The sequence below is a fragment of the Marmota flaviventris genome, chromosome 3 (assembly GCF_047511675.1).
Source record: "Marmota flaviventris isolate mMarFla1 chromosome 3, mMarFla1.hap1, whole genome shotgun sequence".
Taxonomy (NCBI): Eukaryota; Metazoa; Chordata; class Mammalia; order Rodentia; family Sciuridae; genus Marmota; species Marmota flaviventris.
In genome coordinates, this window is record NC_092500.1 from 132,833,178 (window position 1) to 132,853,529 (window position 20,352).

The 20,352-nt window shown below is 41.2% G+C and overlaps 1 protein-coding gene across 1 annotated transcript; it reads left to right on the forward strand.

The window, feature by feature from the left end:
* The first annotated feature begins 1,095 nt into the window (after positions 1-1,095).
* Positions 1,096-19,133, forward strand: LOC139705107 (low-density lipoprotein receptor-related protein 5-like). The gene is made up of 13 exons (XM_071609312.1): positions 1,096-1,222; positions 6,835-7,053; positions 7,444-7,627; positions 8,572-8,773; positions 8,864-9,028; positions 9,507-9,707; positions 10,700-11,249; positions 11,638-11,763; positions 13,278-13,388; positions 14,379-14,615; positions 16,158-16,635; positions 18,199-18,307; positions 18,996-19,133. Exons 1-10 carry the CDS (start codon positions 1,096-1,098, stop codon positions 14,513-14,515), a joined length of 2,022 nt encoding a protein of 673 aa, XP_071465413.1. The 3' UTR covers positions 14,516-14,615; positions 16,158-16,635; positions 18,199-18,307; positions 18,996-19,133.
* The last annotated feature ends 1,219 nt before the right edge of the window (positions 19,134-20,352 follow it).

The following is a 20,352-nucleotide window of genomic DNA, read 5'->3' on the forward strand; positions in this document are numbered from 1 at the left end:
TTCTTGAGAAGGAAGTGCCGAAGTATTTGAACAATACTCCCGTGAAATGACTGCAGAGCAGGGGAAAGTCCGGCACACAGAAAGGAAGTGTCTCACATCCATCCACTTCGGAGTCAAAGGCCTGGAGATCCTAGGCTCTGGCAGAAGAGTGCACTGGTGTGTGTCCTCCATGGGACTTTCTGGGCTTTGAGTGCCAAGGGTCCCTCTTGGTGGCTGCTATGCCATCCTGGCTGCTCTCCAGATACTTGCGGGTGTCACAGGACAGGCGGACTGACAGCCCAATGACGTCACCGTGTGCCAGTCATCCTAGGGGCTTCCTGACCTGGTGGCATCCCAGGAAGATCCAACACAAGCAACAGAAAAGTGGTCACGTTAGGAGGGGAGACCTTGGGACCGAACCCCATGAGGGCATGTTCTTTTCAACACATGCGGCCCCAACTCCTTTAGCCCCTGCAAGTGCAGAGTGGTTCTGCTGGTGCCCTGTCTAATGTGCCCTCTGGGCACTCCCGCTCCTTCCAGGGCCCTGGACCCAGCTGTCACTAGCCTGCCAGCACCACCCTGCAGTACCGCTAGGCGGCGCTGCCTGCAGTTGGTCGCACCAGGCAGGCCTAGTGCCAGAACACCCTGCCTCCTGGCGCCAGCCCACTGTGGACTCTGCAGGTGCAGCGAACCTGGGAGGGCTGGAGGGCTGGCGAGCACTAGGAGGACGCGAGGATCAACACAGGTAGCACCAGCCCCAGCGGCATTGCCCTCCCATCCTGCTCCTCCAGGTCCTGGCCCCGCTGAAAGTTGGCCCAGTCAGCGAATTTGCCTGGGTTCCCAGCAGCCCTAGGGAGCGGCCACTGTGGACATATGAGGGCAGTGGAGCATCCAAAGCAGCTGGGCGGGTTATGGGAACTTTGAGCTCCACCACCTCCTACCACCGGGTGCCCCTCCATTCCTAGAAAGCCAGTTCTGGAGATCATTGCAACCTGGGCAGAATGAAGGCTAAGGGCAGGTGGGTGGATCTGTTGCTTTTTAGTGAGGGCAGCAGGGAGAGAGTACCTGAACATTGGCAACAGAGGGAAGGAGCAAGAGAGCAAGGGAGCTTCCAGCATGGTGCACCCTCTGCACAAGCCAGGCCCACTTTGGCGGCTGCAGCTGCTGCTGCTCTTGCTGCTACTTTTGCCGCTGCCCGGCACCAAGTCCAGTCCAGAAATCCTCTGGGCCCCACTGTCCAACGGTCCCTTCCATTTACCTGCAGCTGCAGAGATATCTAGCCAGTCGGGATGAACCTGAGGCTTCCTCCTCTTGGCCTGACTCTAGTCTCTCAGACACAAAGTCCTCTGAGACAATGCCCCAGGTTCTTGGGGCAACCCCTGGAGGGAGAGATTTCACTGGAGTGTCACAGCCCCTGCCACAATGATTCTCTAAAAAGTCTGTGGGATGAGTGAACCAAGTGCCTGATTGTAACCTGATAATCAGGCTCAACCAGTGCTGCCTGTCAGTTTCACACATCAGCCTTGCTAGAGGAGTGGAAATGTAGAAGTTTCTAAAGTTGGATATTAATAAAAGGGGGAGAGCTCAAAACTTTTCTGTGGAGCACTAAATCCAGAAAGGAGTTGGTAATGAGGGGATGGTGTTTATTTCACAGACACTGAAAGAAATGTAGCTGGTATTGATTTCCCTCTGACAAATAGCAGTAGCATCACCAGCTTCAAGATATCATAAGCAAGAAGCACAGGCGGAAGATTCTGAAGCAAAAAAAAAAAAAAAAGAATGGAAAGAATTCAACTTCCATAGAACATAAGGCTCTTGCAAGTTCTGAGCCATTTCTTGCTGATTGCAGCACACAGCAGATCACACACGTGCTAATTTTGCTTTTCTAGTGGAAGACATAAGAGGGAAGACTTTCCTGACAGAATAGAACCTTCACCCAACTGTAAAATAATTAATCAACTGTTCTATTAGTCAGCTTCCCATGACTTTAATTAAATACCTGAGATAACTGGCATTTATAGACAAAATGTTTATTTTTCTTATGATTCTGGATGTTCTAACCCAATAACTAAGGACCCCTGTTTTGCCCCTCTAGAAAGGGAATCAAAATTTGATGTAAGCACATGGCAGAGCAAGCTGCTCACCTCATGGGCTAGGAAGCAATAGAGCACAGGCCCGACCTACAATCTCCTCTGGGGAAATGCACTGTGACCTGAGAACTTCCCATTACCCTGACCTCTCAAAATTTGCACTGCCTCGCAATCGCACTGCCCTGTGGACCAAGCCTTTAACATATGTGCCTTTAGATACTTCAACATCCAACCACAGCTACCCTTCACTGAGTGTCGTTGATTAATCATGAAGCCCTGTTCCTAGGGAAGAGAAAGTAAATCGCACTGTGACAGTTTTCTACTAGTAGGTGTCTTCAACTCTATGTATTTCAACATTCATTATTATGTTGTCAAATGGAAGTCCTGGAGAACGTTCTGGAGATTTTGTGAAATTGTTTTCATTAACTTGGAAAAGAGAAGTAAATAAATGTATTTGAAATGTGGAACATTAGTGTAACATTATACTCTCAGTTGGAATCTGGCTCATTAAGCTTTTTGGTTTATAACACAGTTCTTTGAAAATACTGTGGGATACTATCTGCAATTCTGATTTTCTCTATTATTTTTTAGTTCTATCTACTTAGTCCTCGTAAAAGTATGCATAATTTCTTTTTTCAAATATCTCTGTTCTTCTAAGGATAGGTGTTCCTATACTCATTTAAAAGAATACAAACCCATAACCAAAGTGAAAGTAACTTCAAAGACATAAGAATATTATTTTTGCTTCTAATTTTAATATTTCTTACTTTGTCCTTGATAAATGTTGACATGTGCCAAGGCATAACTGATCCAAGTTAAGTATATTCTGAATTTTCATTAATAATAATATTTATGAAATTATGGTCATACAATTGATACTACTATGTAAACCATTTAATTTATTTGATATAGGAAAGACAGAAAAAAAAATAAATATTAAAGCTTCATCTAGAGAAGACTATAAAAAATCAATGACTTCCATAATTGCCTTTTTAAGATTAAGAGTGGATGTCGTATTTATAGAACTAAGATAAATTTGTAACCAGGAGGCAATATGAAGGAGACTTCTTTATGAAAGGAAAGTGACCATAACACTCAGAGTAACCAAGATATCTTTATTGCAGCAGTGCAAAAGAGGAGATAAAGAGAGACAGAGAAAGAGTGGGGAAAGAGAGAAGAAAGGGGGGAGAGCAATGAGAGAGAGAGAGAGAGAGAGAAGAGAGAAGAGAAGAGGAGAGGAGAGAAGAGGACATAGTGAGAGGGAAAGTGAAAGCCAGAGAAGAAAGGGACAGCAAGAGCAAGAGAGAGAGAGAGAGAGAGAGAGAGAGAGAGAACAAGAAAGCATGCGAGAGGGGCCCAGCAGGAGGGAGTTTTTACAGCCTAAATCTAATGTCTCTGGGTCTGCAAGCTGTCTTCTTGGCACAGGTTGGGGTTAAGTGTTCAGCCTTGAGTGGGGGGTTGAGTGCTCAGCCTTGAGTAGGGTTGAGTGTTCAGACTTGATGCAAACAGGTGATAAAGGACCAGATAGAGGGGGGTTGGGGTGCATGGGTTATCCTGCAGCTAAGTTTTGTTCAGCCTGCCCTGCAGACAACTTAGTTTAGTCTGACCTGCACCTAACATTCCTCCCTTTTTATTTTTCTAGTTGACATGGGAGTGGTATAAAATCACCTGGCTACTTCCTGCTTAATGATGGGAGGTGTGGGACCTAGGAGGGAAAGTGGAGGAATGTCCAGGGGACAGGTCTGGGAACACCAGGGCAGCTAGAAATAACATCCAGTGGCTACAGACAGTTATGTCAGAAGGGGCAAAGTCCATAAAGGTTCCTTGAAGCCATAGGTTGTCAACAGCATCAAACCATTTCTGAGTGGAGGAGATCTTCAGTATCAGCCATTGGTCCCGTCGTAGGGACTTTAGGAAGTATCGGAGGTGGCTTGGTTGAATCCAGTAATGTTAACGGTGACAGCCTGATTGCAGCCAGTGGAAGGGCAATCACCTTGACCCATAAACTGAGAGTGGGTGGTGTTATCCTGGTACCATGTCGCTTGGATGTTAAAGCGCCATCTGTGGTTGGGATAGAAACTTGAATGAGATTAATGATTAGTAAAAAAGAAGAGAATTGGCAAAAAAAATCTTGAGTTTGATAGGTGTGGTGGGAGTCCAGGACTGGACATTTGAAACAGGTGCCTTTTCAAGGTGAGAGACATGTTACCAGGGGGAGTGGTCCAAAAGCTTGGCCATCATTGGAGTAGTACCTATGATATGGGGTCCCATCCAGTGAGGTTCCAACGATTGAGGATGCAGTTCCCGAAGTAATACTGCGTTATCCAGTTGAAGAGCATCCAATTCAGTTCCTGGTTGTGTTGGGATTGCAGCAATGAATGGCGCAAGAAGGCATCGGTCTGCATGTTCCCTTAGGAGTTTGTGTAGAAGTGTTAGATAGGACAGATAGGATACAAGAGGAGGAGGAGTGATTGGAAAGCTTTAGGTAGTTAAGAAAGGGCACCCATATAGTTGCTCAAAGGGACTAAGGCCTGAGGGAGCTCTGGGGGCTGCCTGAATTCAGGTGAGGGTCAATGGCAGGAGATTAGGCCAGGACAGCCTGAGTTCAATAGCATGTTTAATGAGATGATCCTTGAGAATGCTGTTAAGCCTCTCAACCTTACCCGAGGATTGGGGTTGGTGGGGGATTTGGAGCCTCCAAGTGATGTTGAGGCACTTGGAGAATAGTTGAAAAACCTGAGAAGTGAAGTCTGGACTGTTGTCTGAATGAATGGAGGCAGGAAGTCCAAACCTGGGAATGACCTCCTCAGTGAGGATGGAGGTGACAGTGTTAGCAATTTCCCTGGAGGTAGGGAAGGCTTATATCCAACCTAAAAAAAATATCAACCAAAGTAAGTAGGTAGTGAAGCTTTTTGTGCCTAGGCATGTGAGTGAAGTTCATCTACCAGTCTTCGCCTGGGTGGTGGCTCCTCATCTGATGTGTGGGGAATTTAGGTTTGTTGCTTCTTTGTGGGAATGCTATAGAGCAGACAGAACAAGCAGAGTGGACCTGCCAAAGAGTAGTTCTCATTCCTAGGAAGTGAAAGAGGAGTTGTAAATTCTGAAAAATGGTATAGGGAGGGTTTTAGGTGGAGGAAGAGTCTCTGGAGCTGGAGGAGTTGGTCATGAGTCATAGGTCTCTGTCTTGGGCATCAGGGGCTGATAGTCTTAAAGAAGTAGTTGATTGACTGACTTGTTGGTGAATTTGTGTATCTGATCTTTCAGGAACTTTTGTAGGCAATTTAACAGACATGGTCCTATTAGGAGAAACATAAAGAGGACAAATAGGGGTCCTGCAAGTGGAAGAAGCCAAGGCCATACTTGACTGAAACTTTCCCTTGGAGACCATTGGCCTAGTTGCTGTTGTCCTAGCTGTTCTTGTCCTTCATTACTCCCAGGAATGACTGTGTTTTGGCTTAACTATTTTTGGTAGGTGTTTAAGATCAAGCTGTCAAAATTGACTTTGTTTGTATCTATTTTTAAGAGTCAGCCTCAGCCGAGTTCCCATACGATTCACTTGTGGGGGAACTTGAGAGCAGCTTCTTTGTTCTGCTAGTGCCATTTATGCTAAGATGGGCCCAGATCTTGCTTGACAATGTGGCTTCCCTTGGAAGCATCAGGAATGTCTCCTGACTCCAATGACCCTTGTATTCATAGCAAGTGCACTAATTGGCTTTTCATTCTCCAGTGGTCTCATTAATCTCCCTGATCAGGAGGTTATGTGGCCCAGAATTGCAAAGCTCTTTAGAGAAATCTCTGTTCCCTAGATTCAGACTGACTTAGAGGGTAAGAGCCAAATATTGGTTTCCTTGGCCATTTTAATTTAATTTTAATTTTAAGTTTTGATCTTAAACATCTAGCCAAGTCATTCTGACATATAGTAACATGGGAGGCAGAGCTTTATCTCACATAAGGCCTGGCTCTTTATAAATCTTAGGTAAAGTGTTCTAGTATTGAAGCTGATCTTTGTTTTTAAATATCATTTTATAAAGTTTCCATATATTGTTGCTTGATGTCACATGAATACTAGGTAACACAATATGATATTACATTTAAATTGTATCCCAGTTTATAGAACTTTATATTAATCTTATTGATAACAGTTCCAGTTATAGAAAATTAAATGATATAAATAAATCTCCAATATGTTATTTTAATAAGCCTAAGATTACCATGCAACCTTTTGGAGAACATCAGCTTGATATAATTTTTTTAAAGCTTCTATCTTAAAGACTTATATACCTGGAATATATGAACACATTTAATATAAAAAAAGAGTAATAGTACCACAATTACATTGATGTTTTTATATTAGTCAAGTTTAGGTCTTAAAGACTCCCCACAGTTATCCCTTCAAACCTTGCATTTCACACTGAATTAATCTGAAACTACCTGCTAATAAGATGTCACTGTAACAGAACCATAATTCTGGCATTTGTAACCATGGCTCAACCTTACCTGTACAGTCGAGCATTTTTTTCTGGTCTGCCTGCTCCCAAGTACTTAGTGAGAAGAGAATTAAAATGGAAAAAAAAAAATTTCTAAGTATCTTTAACTATGGTTATTATTCTAACCATTACATCATGAAGAACTACTCATCTTGTTGGCATCTTAGCCCTGTCAGTGAGAAGGCAAGAGACTACTTTGTCCTTTAATTCATTAGTCAGTGCTGGCTTTTACTGTTCAAATTCCTTTATGACTGTTGAAAGCAATTCTTATTTGACAGGTGCTGAACCAGTCCTGCTTGTTGCAATTCAGTTTAACCTATTCCTCTATGGACTGAGAAGCTTGAAAGAAGATATTCTTGCAACCACAGACAAGAACCTGATTATTTTCTCTGTTGACTATGATTTAGTGGATCAAAAAGTCTTCTGGGCAGATCTCAATGCAGAAAGTATAAAGTGGATAAGTATGGACACTAAAAAGAAAGGGACCGTGGTAAAAGGTATTGCACCCTTTAAGGCTTCCATTCCATGCTTACCAAATACACATTGCATAAAAAATAAAACGAGTGGCTGTTTACATTCAAAACATGAGTTTGATCATATTTCTTTTGCTAAAAGAGGCCAAGGCTTGCTAGTTGGTAGGAAATGGAAAGGTGGATGGTGTTCTCAGTAGTCATGAGGGTCTGTAAAAATATCAGCTGGTGACCATTATCTCTAATGGTCATCTACTATAGGAGGGGGGAGAATTTTAAAGATTTGCTGCGTTGGAGATGCATATAGGAGATGGAAAATTAATTAACATGGTGTACAATTCCAGAACCCTTGAACTCAAACCTAGTAAAAGTTACCACTCAACAGTGTACTCATGTTAAATTATTTCTTCTCTTCAGGTATAAAGTCAAACTGTCTAATGGTCGACTGGATTGGGAGGAATCTCTACTGGACTGATGGGACAGCTGGTCAGATTTTAGCCATTCAGTTGACTGCCATTTGGAGAGGGAAATCTGAGTATACAATTGTCCTGGATGATGACTTGACTCAGACCCAATCTTTGGCATTGGATCCCCTAAATGGGTGAGTCCAGGTGTCAGAATGACTGGTCAAGACCTAGAAATTGGTTATTCCTCCTTAGTTCTAGGTTGTTTGTGTTCCCTATCACAGAATGAATGGAAAACTTACTAAACTTTAGATCTATAGTGATATGGGTCAGCTATACAAAAGTAATCTTAGAAACTCTGGAAAAAGATCTGATTTCAGTAAAATGAGATAAAAGTATTGTTCGCTCAGTGGCTCACCTATATTTTTTTCTGCTCAAATAGACATATATACCTCTGGACCTTTATGACTTTAAAATTATGAGTAAGTGTGGAACCTAAGAAAAATGTGAAATTTACAATAATATGAGTTTTTGGCAAGCTTGGTTTATTCCATCTAGAGTCTTTTTTCCTTCTGCAAAAGCAAAGAATTTAAAGTTAACATTACCATCTCCTCACTGGGAGGCCTTATGGATAGCAAATATTAAGAAAAAGATACAAGAAATAAGATCCAAAGGTAACCCAGATTGGGTACCCTCTCTCTTCCTTCTTACCTTTTTAATACTTTTAACCAGGAATCTATCAACATGGTCCTCCAGAAATGGGCAGTAGTTTTCAATGCATCTAATAGCCTATGGTTAAGAATGAAGTCTAAGGCATGCATATGCCCATGAAACTATCCTACTTTTTAGCCAAGGAAAGATTGGCAGGTTCCCTGGATATTTCCAGGCTAGGCACTAATGTACTCTCAGAATTCATGTATCACTGTTGTGATAGATACTATACCCTCTAATGATGTCTAAACAATCACCATGAAATGTCAAGGAAAAGTGTACTTTAATATTTCACAAGTACACTTGGACCCAATTAACGCTTAAGGAAAAAATAACTGAGCTGTAAAACAGTGTTTTAAGGAATGCATTGACCTTATATTCTATAAGGCAAGGCAATACATTATCTTAAAGTTGACTTTTATTTGCACAGATTAATGTACTGGTCCGAAATTGGAGAAGAACCTCAAATAGAGCAAGCTGGAATGGATGGCAGTGACAGGAAAATACTCATCAGTCAAGGTCTTGGACGGCCAACTAGCATAGCCCTCGACCAGTTAAGTTGGAAGATATTCTGGTCCGATGACAAATTTCACTGTATTGGCTCTGCCAACCTAGATGGTACTGGCATTAGTGTAAGTGTCCTTTTGACTTTAGGCTTGTTTGAAATGTCATGTGTCTCGTATGTAAAACTCACCCTAGAAAAGTCACCTTCACCATTTTAGATGTTGCAGCTAACACAAATCAAGAACCCCTTTTCAGTTGCTGTGTTTGAAGATGAAGTCTTCTGGTCCGAGATGAAGACAAGAACAGTGCAGCGTGTGCAGAAGATGACAGGCAAGAACAGGGCTGTCCTCATCAAGCGTTCTGGACAGCCCTATGGACTCAAGGTATATAGTATGCTCTTTAAGTTATTCCCCTAGTTCTCCCCAGAAAGGCTGTACATATGAGTTACATGAGCTGCCTAAATACCAAACAGTGACATACATCTATAATGATTAAAAAGCAAAATTTAGGGGCTGGGACTGTAGCTCAGTGGCAAAGTGCTTGCCTAGCATGTGTGAGGCACTGGGCTCAAGTCTCAGCACCACATAAAATAAATAAATTAAGGTATTGTGTCCATCTACAACAAAAAAAAAATTTAAAAACTAGGGGTTGGAGTGTACCTCGGTGGTAGAGTGTGTACTTAGCATCCATGAACCTAGATTTATTTTCCCAGGCTAGGAAAAAAAATTATTTATTTAAAATAAGTAGATAAATATTTATTTATAAAAATAAATAAACAAGTGAAAGAAGAATTTACTCACGTTGTTTTTCTGTTTTTAAGAATTCAGTAATACATAACAGCAACTGGCTATTTTCTTCCAGATAATGCATGAGGTGCTACAGCCCAGGTCTTCTAATCCTTGTCTGGACACTGGATGTTCTCACTTGTGCCTTCTGAGTCCACGATCCAAGGGGAGCTGTCATTGTCCAGTGGGGCTCCTGCTTGCAGAGGATGGAACCACCTGTGTCCCACTCAAGGAGTCTGCGTTTGTGTTTCTTGTACTACCCACAGTTATCATGCAGGTACTGTTCCCAAGCTTTTCCTTACATATCTGAAACAGACTGTTTCAGACTGTGGGTGTTTGAATTCTCCACATACAGGTGTCAATGGGAGGGGCCCTTTCCCTTGGAATATTCTTCACCTACAACTTAAATTTCAATACTCAGTATGTGCTGCTTGCCATCATGACCAAAATAAGGTATTCCAAAATACTTGAATGAAAACCATGCCTACTTAAAATTCCCTTAAGAAGTTCTTAGTATACCAGAACACAGTGAGGGTAGAGATCTGAGAGTGGGCTTACCTTTGCTTAGTTGTCCAAGGACCTAGTTGATGATGCAGAGACACTCTACATACAAGCAGCTCAGCAGGTTCTAGCCTGGAGAGGAAGCTCATCTAATGAAGAAACTTGTTTTAAGTTACAGGAGGAGAGTCTGGTGGTGGTGCCTGCCTGTAATCCCAGTGGCTCAAGAGGCTGAGACAGGAGGATCTGAGTTCAAAGCCAGCCTCAGCAAAAGCAAGGCACTAAGCAATTCTTTGAGACAATGTCTCTAAACAAAATTCAAAATTGGCCTGGGGATGTGATTCAGTAGTCGAATGCCCCTGAGTTCAATCCCTGATACAAAAAAAAAAAAATTATTATAGGAGTAGATAGTCATAACAAAAAGTCACCCCTAACCTCTACCATTCAGAGGACTTGTCAACTTTGGTATTTTAAAATTATAAAAGAAATTTTGGGGTGGAAGATTGGTTTTGGAAATTAACTAGTAGAACCTCATTTAAAGAGGAAGGCTTTGAAGGCTTTCAAGAGATGTACAAATCTTCAAAACACATAGATTCTAGGAAGTTTCAGTCCTTGAAACTCCAGGAAGCGAGCAAAAGAACTTCTCTCTGCTTTCAGAAGTTAGAATATCTGAAAATCTGAAACTTAGGAACCCTAATATTAGTGTAAAATCAATGAAGAGTGAGACTAGACCGATTCAGTTCTACCATCTTAATTCCCCCCCGCCCATAGGTCTATCTGAAAAATCTGAAAGCTTTCCCAGGACAAGGAACTTTACCAGAACATAGAATGCTTCCTTTTACCAATGTGGACCAGCTTGCATCAATGGATTATATCGTCCAGGAAAAAACTCTCTATCTCTCAGAGTTGAATCATGGTGATATCAGGCTGCTGAGGCTTAAAGATCCTGGCACACTTGCGTGGAGGAAAATCACTTCTGTGAAGGGGACTGTGGTTGACCTTGCTGTGGACTGGCTGAGTGGAAACGTATATTGGATTGACAGTGAACAGCCGCGTATCAGTGTAGGTTCCTTAAAAGCCCAGTATCCTATCGTCTTGCTCAGTGAAAATCTTTACCGCCCAGTGTCTGTGGTACTCCACCCACCTACTGCAGTCATGTGCTTCGTGGACCTGGGTTCCCTAGATGATAGGAAGCGTGGTTCCAGCATTGAATGTGCCTCCATGGATGGCAGCAGGAGGAAGATGCTATGGCGGAAATCCCAGGTGCCTGTGGGATTGGCCTTTTCGGATTCAGGGACCCGCCTGTACTGGGCTGATACTGGTAAGCAGTTGCTAACGGCACCCTAAACCTTGAAGCCAGAGTGAAATAATGAAGTTCTGGCTCTCTTGTCTTCAGCCACAATTTCAATCAGCTTTTTTGTTCTGCATGAACATTTTCTACCAACACATCCTAAACAATCTTCTCCCGTCCTAAGTGGCATGTCATAGCCCACAGAGTCATGCAGTTCCTCTCGTGAAATAAAAATTGAGAACTTAAGAAATCTGCATGTGTAACTTGTTGTATCGCTGTTAAAGAGGAATGAATGAAGCAGACCTGATTTTAGAGAAGGCATGGCAGACAGGAGGGGAGGCAGGACATGGCAGATAGAGCTACAGGATGTAGGATGGGTGTTTGGGCCAAATGAAATTAACTGAACCTCTCTTCCTAGGAAGAGGACTCATAGAAAGTATTCAACAAGATGGCTCTAGACACAGAGTAGACCGCCAAGGGATTCAGGGCCTTAACCTCTTTACGTTTGGTCAAGGCATGATGTTCTGGACAACAACTGATGATGGTAGGTCTTGATTCTCCATCCAATTATCTTTGTGATCTGAATTTACTCCTGGATATCCAGAGAGTATCTGCTACTAGGGCTTAGCACCAGTCTTTGGCAGTATCTGGCCTTTGGAAGAAAAACTACTCTGGAAAAGGATACTGTAACAGTGATTCAGTGACTTGGGGAGAACTTCTAGTTATTTGGTTTTTGTTCCTATGAATAAGCTTAGTTCCTTTCTTCCTGAAATTCCTGACTTTCATATGAGGCTCTCTGCTTTTGATGATACCATGGTTATGTTAATTTTCTATCACTGAGACAAAATACCTGAGATAATCAACTTAAAAGGGGAGTTTATTTTGATTCATGGTCTCTTAGGTTTCTGTCCATGATTACTTGACCCTGTTGCCTTGGGGCCTGAACATCATGGTAGGAGCATGTGGTAGAGGAGGTTTCTCACTCTTGGAGGGGGAAACAGAGGAGGAGGAGGGCCCAGGGTCTCAATATCCCCTTCTCTAGGGCACACCCCTAATGATATAACTTCTTTCTACTAGGCTCCACCTCCTAGAGGTTCTAGCACCTTCCAGTAGAGCTACAGGCTAAGGATCCCACCTCAACATGTGGACCTTTGGATAACATTTATCCAAGCTATAGCCATGGTATAGTACACAGAGAACTGGGCTAGGAATTAGAACTAGGTGGTATGCCTGCTATCAGTCGTTCTAACACCTTACCTATAAAATGAAGACAGTACCTCTCTTGGTTGATTAAGTACCCTTGAGAGTACTAAGTAAATTAACAAGCATTCTAACGTGGAATTTCTCTTATTTCAAAGGGATTATACTAAATCAGTGTTCTAGTGTATTGTTTTTATATATATTAGATTTTGGTGTATAAATTTCTGACTCATGTCTAAAGAAACTATAAAATTCTGTTTATGATAAATCTTTATCTCTTTATATTTTCAAATGCCAGTCCATTGACTAGTTGGGCTAGTCACATCAGAATTGGAAGGAAAAAAACAAGTTTTCAGCTCCTACTTGAGAGATGCTAATTTATTAAGTACATTGTGAGACCTTCGCTATCTAATTAGGTACATCATGAGACCTTTGCCATCTTATTTTAAGATCCCATAGTAACTCTTCTTGCAGATAAGCCATTTCTGGAAATGTTGTTCTAGAATAGTATTTAAAATCATTACTCATTAATTGCATGGATCCAGCATTGAATGTACCTCCACATATCCTCACTATATATGGATATTCACTCACTATATATGGGACATATATGGATATTCTGGTCATGCTTACAAACATGTGACTTTATTATGGAGGAAAGTATATAATGGTTTTTATTTCTCTTCCAGAAATAAGGTTTAGAAAAATATGTGTCTCTTTTGTAAAATTGTCATTACTCAACTGGGGTTTAGGCCAATGAATGAAGGTATTCATACTGAACCATGTTCTTTACCCAGGAAGTTGCCTTAAGATAAAATTTTGTTTTTGTTAATGATTATTCATTGGATTTTGTTCTAGCCCAAATCACTAAAGTTTGGTACAGCAAAACAGAAGTTTTAGAAAATCGGTGGTTCCAAGTAGACCAGAAGATTGTGGACTTAAAAGTTTACAGTAAATTTAGTCAACAAGGTAGGTAAACTTGCAGTGACTATGACAGTGCTGTAATCTACTGAACTTTGGAATACTCCATCATCCCATATCTCTTGGAAATATCTTTGTGTTTCCCATTAAATGTTAAAATGTTTCTATGGCAAATTCCTGTAGACCTGCATAAATCTCTTATCCTTATGTACTTCTACATAAACTGGTTAAGGTACATAATTAGTCCCATTACTTATGTAGTATTCACAATCAAGTAGTAAACTCACTAGCCTGAGCACTGGTAGAATTAGTGTGTTAGTCAGCTTTTCATTGCTATAACAAATCCCTGAGATAATCAACTTATAAAGATAAAAGGTTTATTTTGGCTTACAGTTTTAGAGGTTTCAGTCCATGGTTGGTTTGGTCTCATTACTTCGGGGCCAGGAACATGTGGCAAGGCAACACTGTTCATTTTGTGGCCTGGAGGCAACAGAGAAGAAGAAGAAACCAGGGTCCCACAGTCTCCTTAAAAGGCATGTCTCCAGAAAGCTAAATAACTCCCCTGAAAATTTCCACCATCTCTTTCAATAGTGTCACACTGTGGATTTTGGCCTTTACCAGGCCTTTACCTTAGAAACATTTAGGAGACACTTGTGACCCAAATGATAGTACTTGGGTTCTATTTTCAATTTTATTATTGTGCACTGGGTTACAACAACAACAGGATAATTGAAAGACCACTTTAACCCAAACGTGGAGCTAGTCTTTATTCTATTCATTGACACTAGTATCTATTTTTCATGTTAACTAATACATGAAATTTCAACATGGGAATGATCATGTGTTTTTCTCTACTATCTCATAGACACAATTGGAATACCTAACTGAATACTTTGGGAGGGTGATCATGGGTTTAATAAAGTAAGAAGAGATAAAATTAAGAGATTAATGTCAACAATGTGGGCTCAATTCATTAACCACAGATTCTTCTGAAACCTAATCTAACTCAATATGTTTGGGGGTGGGGTGGATCCACAGGTAGTAACAGCTGCTCAAAGGACAACGGAGGATGTAGCCATATCTGTCTACCAAACCCTGAGGGACAGACTTGCAAGTGTCCGAGTGGGTACTACTTGGCCAATGCAAACAAATGCTTTGAGTCTGCCAGATGCTAGGAGTCATCAAAATCTTGTAAGGATGGTGAGAAATGCATTTCCACGGAGCAAGTTTGTGATGGTCACGCTGATTGTCTGGATGGATCCGATGAAATGAACTGTGAGTTAACTACAGACCAAGACCTATTATGCATCAGCCTACGTGACTTTCAGTTACATCTCATTCTGTAGGACTCCTCAAGTTTTTATCCTCTACATTGTTACCTTCTTATCTCCTGACTCTTGAAACTTGAAGAATATGAAATTTCTACCTATGGGCAATTGCATATAGATTATTCTGTATTCCTTGTGTAAATCTGATTTGACAACAGGACAGCAACATGATAGGGAACTTCAAAGGGCAAGTTATGTCGTCTGAAAGGGCCCTTATTTAACCTAGATTTGATTCAGTCGATTTAAATTGATGACATGGTAACCATAGCCTAGTGGAGGGAGGTTGGGAAAACTATTTGACCTGTCTTTGGTTTCCCTTTTTTAAAGTGGTAACAACTTTATTTTCAGCTCATAGGTTTATTAAGAAATGCAAGAGAACTTACATAAATCTGTCTTGCTGGTGCTCAGTACTGTCATGTTAGTACTTAAATACTAACTGTAGATGGGTCTCAAATAGTGCCTTCATGGAAAGGCCATGGCCAGTTAGCTGAGTGACCACAATATGTATAATTCTGTAATCACCATCCTGACATTCCAGAGCTACTGTTTCAGTGGTATCCAAGCCCCATAATCTACAGAATTGAAGAGAAGTGAGTGCACTACTGAAACTGGTCATAACCACTAACGAAAAAGATTTGGGAATGGAATCAGGAATCTTACAGTGAAGAGTTCTCACTCACTTCTCAATCTAAGTTCACTTCTTAAAACCTGACTATCTGGAAGAACCAATAGCTATTAAACCCTAGTCACTTTCTCTTAAATAGGAAAGAAAATGAATTTTGATTCTCAGAGTTGATTCTACCATTAGCTTTTTGTCAGCTTTCATCAAAATACCTGACAAGAATAACTTAGAGGAGGAAAATTTTATTTGAGGTCTGAGTCTACAGACAGCTGACTTCATGGCTTTGGGCCCAAAGTAAGGAAGAACATCATGCTCAAAGGATGTGGTAGAAGAAACCTCTTTCCTCGTGACAGCTAGGAAGCAGAGGGAGAGGAAGGGGAAGGGGCTACAAGGAAGATGAACCCCTCCAGAGCATGTCCCCTTGCGGTCACTTCCTCTAGCTGTTCCCTACCCTGCCTACAATCACTGCCCAGTTAGTCCATTCAAACTAGGATGGGCTGATCAGGTTAAAGTTCTCACCGTCAAATCATTTTACCTCCAAATATTTCTGCATTAACATAGGAGACAATATGGGGGGGGACACCTCATATCTCTATATCTGTATGACTTTACAGTATTTTGTTTAATCAAAAGCAATGGTAGGCCCGGTGCCATGGCACATATCTATAATCCCAGTGGCTCAGGAGGCTGAGGCAGGAGGATAGCAAGTTCAAAGCCAGCCTCAACAACTTTGTGAGGCCCTAAGCAATGTAATGAGTCCCTGCCACAAGAAATAAAAGGGTGTTTATGTGTGTGTATGTGTGTGTGTGTGTGTGTGTGTGTGTGTGTGTAAACTCTACCCATATCACCTACCTCTTGTGTTTACAGGTACTGGACCAGGTAAAGCTCATTCAACATCAACACCTACAAAGTCAGAAGCAGGCAAAAGGTTGACTCCAAAAGCTTCCCGACCCCCCCAGGCTACCAAATCCACCACACCTGGACATCCAGGCCCAGAAAGAATGAGAGATCCTGTCACAAACCCACTAACCACTCTGATGCCTGCCAGAGAGAGCAAGACCCCGGAAACTAAGGAAAGAGGGGCTTCTGTTCAGCCCGAGGACTCTCAGAAGGCAAAACATGTGCCCTGCAGCCGTGATTTCTGTAATGGGAGGGGAATCTGTACAACAGAAGGAAAGTTGAGAAAATGCAGCTGTCTGAGGGAATATGGTGGAGAGTTCTGCGAGGAGGCAGTACACGGACCCACCCCTGGCTACATAGCATTCAGCGTAACCACTGCCTTATCAGTTGTTCTGGTAGCGCTGGGGGCATTTCTACATTTCAGAAGAGAGCACAAATTAAAACGGTAAGTATCAGCTCGTGTTTCCATGGAAGAATTGTATTAGCTTCTGATATTAATGGAGTTGAAGACGTAAGTCCACGCTAGAAATCTGTCTTTTAAGGAAGGACTTAGGGTGGTAAAGCAGCCTTACCTATTAGATACCCTGGAGAAACAATAATTGGGACCATGTCTTTGAGACCTGAGGTAAGCACTACTGTATGAGGTCTGAGGTATTTATGCAGGTAAAAATCTGTCTTAACCATGGTCAGTGGCAAAGTCTGAGAAATTAAGTGAGAAAATTCCCCTTCAGTGAGGCAGTAAGGTCAGTGCCAGTGATTGGAGGTAATATTTGTTAGGAGGTGTACTAGTTTGCTAGGGCTGCCATAACACAATACCGGAGACTGGGTATCATAAACAGCAGAAATTTAATTTCTCATCGTTCTGGAGGCTGGAAGTCCCAAGATCAAGGTGTCAGCAGGAGTGGTTCTTCTGTGGCTTTTCTTCTGGCAGATGGATGACCAGTTCCTCCCTGTGTCTTTTCATGTCTTCCCCTCTGTGTATTTGTGTCCTAATCTCTTTTTCTTATAAAGACATCTGTCATACTGGATTAGGGTTCACCCTCATGGTCTTATTTAACTTAATTACCTCCTTAAAGACCCCACAGTCATATTCTGGGTTATTTGAAGTTAGGACTTCAACATATGGATGCTAGGCACTTGGGAATCACCATTTAGTCCATAACTAGAGGTGAAATAAACTCAGGAATTATTTAAAGCACAAGTGCTAAGTTTGGGCCCAAAGCAAGACAGACACTGAAGATACAGCAGGAATAAAAAATGAGGTTTCAGAAAAAGTAAGAGTAGAAAAGATGTGATGGAAGACACTGACTAAACACATTGAGAAAGAGACACTAAAGAACATACAGAGTGGGGCTGGGGATGTGGCTCAAGCGGTAGAGCACTCACCTCACACGTGCGAGGCTCTGGGTTCGATCCTCAGCACCACATAAAAATAAATAAATAAAATAAAGGTCTTGTGGCCAACTACAGCTAAAAACTAAATATTAAAAAAAAAAGACGTACAGATGAAGAAGTGTGAAGATGAAGGAAGCTTTAAAAGCTACCTCTCTGTCCTGCCTTCCTTGTGCAGACTGAGGAAAAGGCCATTGCCCAAAGCATCTCTGGTTAATGGCTAACTGGTTAACATCACCGTCCTGAGATGTAACCCTTGGGCTTTTGATTGTCACCTCAGGTCTTTCTGCTGCGTTCACCTGCTTTCTCATTCACTGTTGTCCACCTACCATGTGCCTGTCCTTGGATCCAGTTCTGGTTGACTTCAATCACGTGGCTTCTCTCAGTTGAGCAGAGATGCCATTTTTGAAGCTAAGTGCATGCCTGTAACAAAGAATAATTGAAGTATTGTACATTCCTGATCATTTACTTTTAAGTGGGCATTAGATTAAAATAAGGCATAGTTTCTATAGCAATTATCTTTGATAGGGGATAAGCTGGCCTTTTCTAATCATACCCCAATCTTAGCATCTATCTCAAGGAACAGTTCTTTTAACTTTGCTTTTTTGATTTCTAGAACTAGCACAGCATCATCAAGAAATTTGACCTATAATAAAGAAAATGACCAGGAAGAAGAAAATCTAATGAATAGTGAGATTTTTGTCAATGAAGCCTACGATGAACAGGTATGCTGAGGAAAGCTGGGAAGTCTCTTTCTAATGGATTGTGAAATGTGGTTAAAGAAATGTCCTTTTGAAAAAAATCCTGTTCAGTGAAAGTAGTTACTGTTTATTTAAAGGGATTCTTGTTTTTGGTGAATGTTGTTGTTATGTTTCAAGCTACTGTCTGTTGGCTCTATTGTCCTTAGACTCTGGTTTAAAGAACTACAGGTTGAGCTGGGCACAGTGAAGCACACCTGTAATCCCAGCAGCTTGGGAGGTTGAGGCAGGAGGATAGAGAGTTCAAAGCCAGCTTCAGCAAGTCATGAGGCCCTAAGCAATTCAGCAAGACCTTGTCTCTAAGAAAATTAAAAAAAAAAAAAAAAAACACTGAGAAAGTGGCTCAGTGTTTGAGTGCCCCTAGGTTCAATCCCTGATAATGAAAAAAAAAATTTTTAATGAAATAAAAATATTTTTTTAAAAAAGAACTACAGCTTGAACAAGGTGAAACATGCATGTAATAACAATCAAAAAATTAGCTTTTAGTGGACTTCCACATGGTGGGGTGGGGTAGGATGTTATGAGGGTTTGCATTACCCTTAAAACTTAGGTCCCCTTGTAATCTCTGCTGACTTCTGCCTAGTTTAACATCCTTGATCTTTGCTCTGGGCTCATGCAACATATAATATCTAACTCCAACTCTCCTTTCCCCTAGGAATTGCTCACCTCTTTACAAACTGACTGAGCTTATAAAAATGGAACTGAAACATTCCAGTGAAAATCGTTTATACATTTCGTTGTGTACTGTTTTAACCTCCTTAACAGCTTGTGGTAAATCATAATGACTTATTAAAATAAGTGCTTCTTAAATTGGAAAAAGTTGTCTAGTTTTGTTAATATGTTTTAGAAACACAGAGCCTTTTGAATCCCACAGCATCTGACCGAGTACTAGTCAGAAGTTCTGCGTTGGAATCTTGACTCTAACACTGATTTAAAGGATTTTACTAGTTAATCCTCTGGCCTGTTTCCCGTTTTACCGGAGATAGTGATCTCTTTGCCTTTTAGGATAAAGGCCAAGTTTCTGCAGAGTAGCAAATACTCAAATGATAGTTCACTACCACTTCTTCTTTCAGATAAATTTTGTTGTTGAGTACTCATTTTTGTTTAAGATTTATAAAGTTGTTTTTATTGTGCTTTTATTCAATTCTGAAACTAATACTAGAACAGGTTAATATACTTTACAGATGTAGCAGCTCAGACACATGATTTGTCCAAGGCTTATTTAAAATAAAGTGGATGGAGACTGTAGTCAGCAACAGAGTATAGCTGTGCCCCATTTCACCTCAACTAGCTCTTACCTGCTGGGGGAACATGCAGGTACTTGGACTGCTAACACCTGTTTGTCTTCTTGGGTTATTACTGACCTCACACCCATGTGAGGAATCCAAGGGTACTGAATCCATGATGGGAGATGGGGTATTGTCTAAAATTGGATAGTAGCAGCCTTGGACAAATCATTTAGTCCTGAATGTGTTGCCAGTGCTAAAATTGAGATTATAATAACCTATATCAACAGGCCAATTGAACATGGAGTGAAAATGAAAAGGTCTGTATATAGCATAGCACTTTTACCCAATAACATGAGTCTCAATTGTAATAAACAGCTTTATTTGGCAAATTTTTCTTGCTTGCATCTAGATTTTTCATATTTAGTGTCTTGGTGAATAAATTCATATAGATCCCCAAGTATAATTTTATATATTACTCTGGGTAATATATAAACTGTGTTCTCAATGAAACATAAAAAAAAAATTGAAGTAAAGATCAATTTGACCTGAACAACAAATGCCCAGGAACCCCCTTTCCTGCTGAGACTAGGCTGAGTCTCTGGCTGGTGCTCAGCTGTGCCTGAGAAAGACTTTCAGCACCACAGCACTCTCAGCCCTTCTCAGGAATGGAGAGAATTAGATTTTTCTTACTATCCCTGTTCCAAAAGCCAGTCTCGCAGTCAGTTTTGTCGTTGGCAAGTCTTTGCCTTTTCCCTGTACATAAAAATGACATGAAAGGATCAA

Excerpts from the sequence above, each read along its gene's own strand:
- LOC139705107 (XM_071609312.1), top strand. The coding sequence starts at position 1,096 with ATGGTGCACCCTCTGCACAAGCCAGGCCCACTTTGGCGGCTGCAGCTG. Across the intron at positions 9,708-10,699 it reads TACCCACAGTTATCATGCAG|GTCTATCTGAAAAATCTGAA; the intron begins GTACTGTTCCCA and ends CCCCGCCCATAG. Across the intron at positions 11,250-11,637 it reads CCTGTACTGGGCTGATACTG|GAAGAGGACTCATAGAAAGT; the intron begins GTAAGCAGTTGC and ends CTCTCTTCCTAG.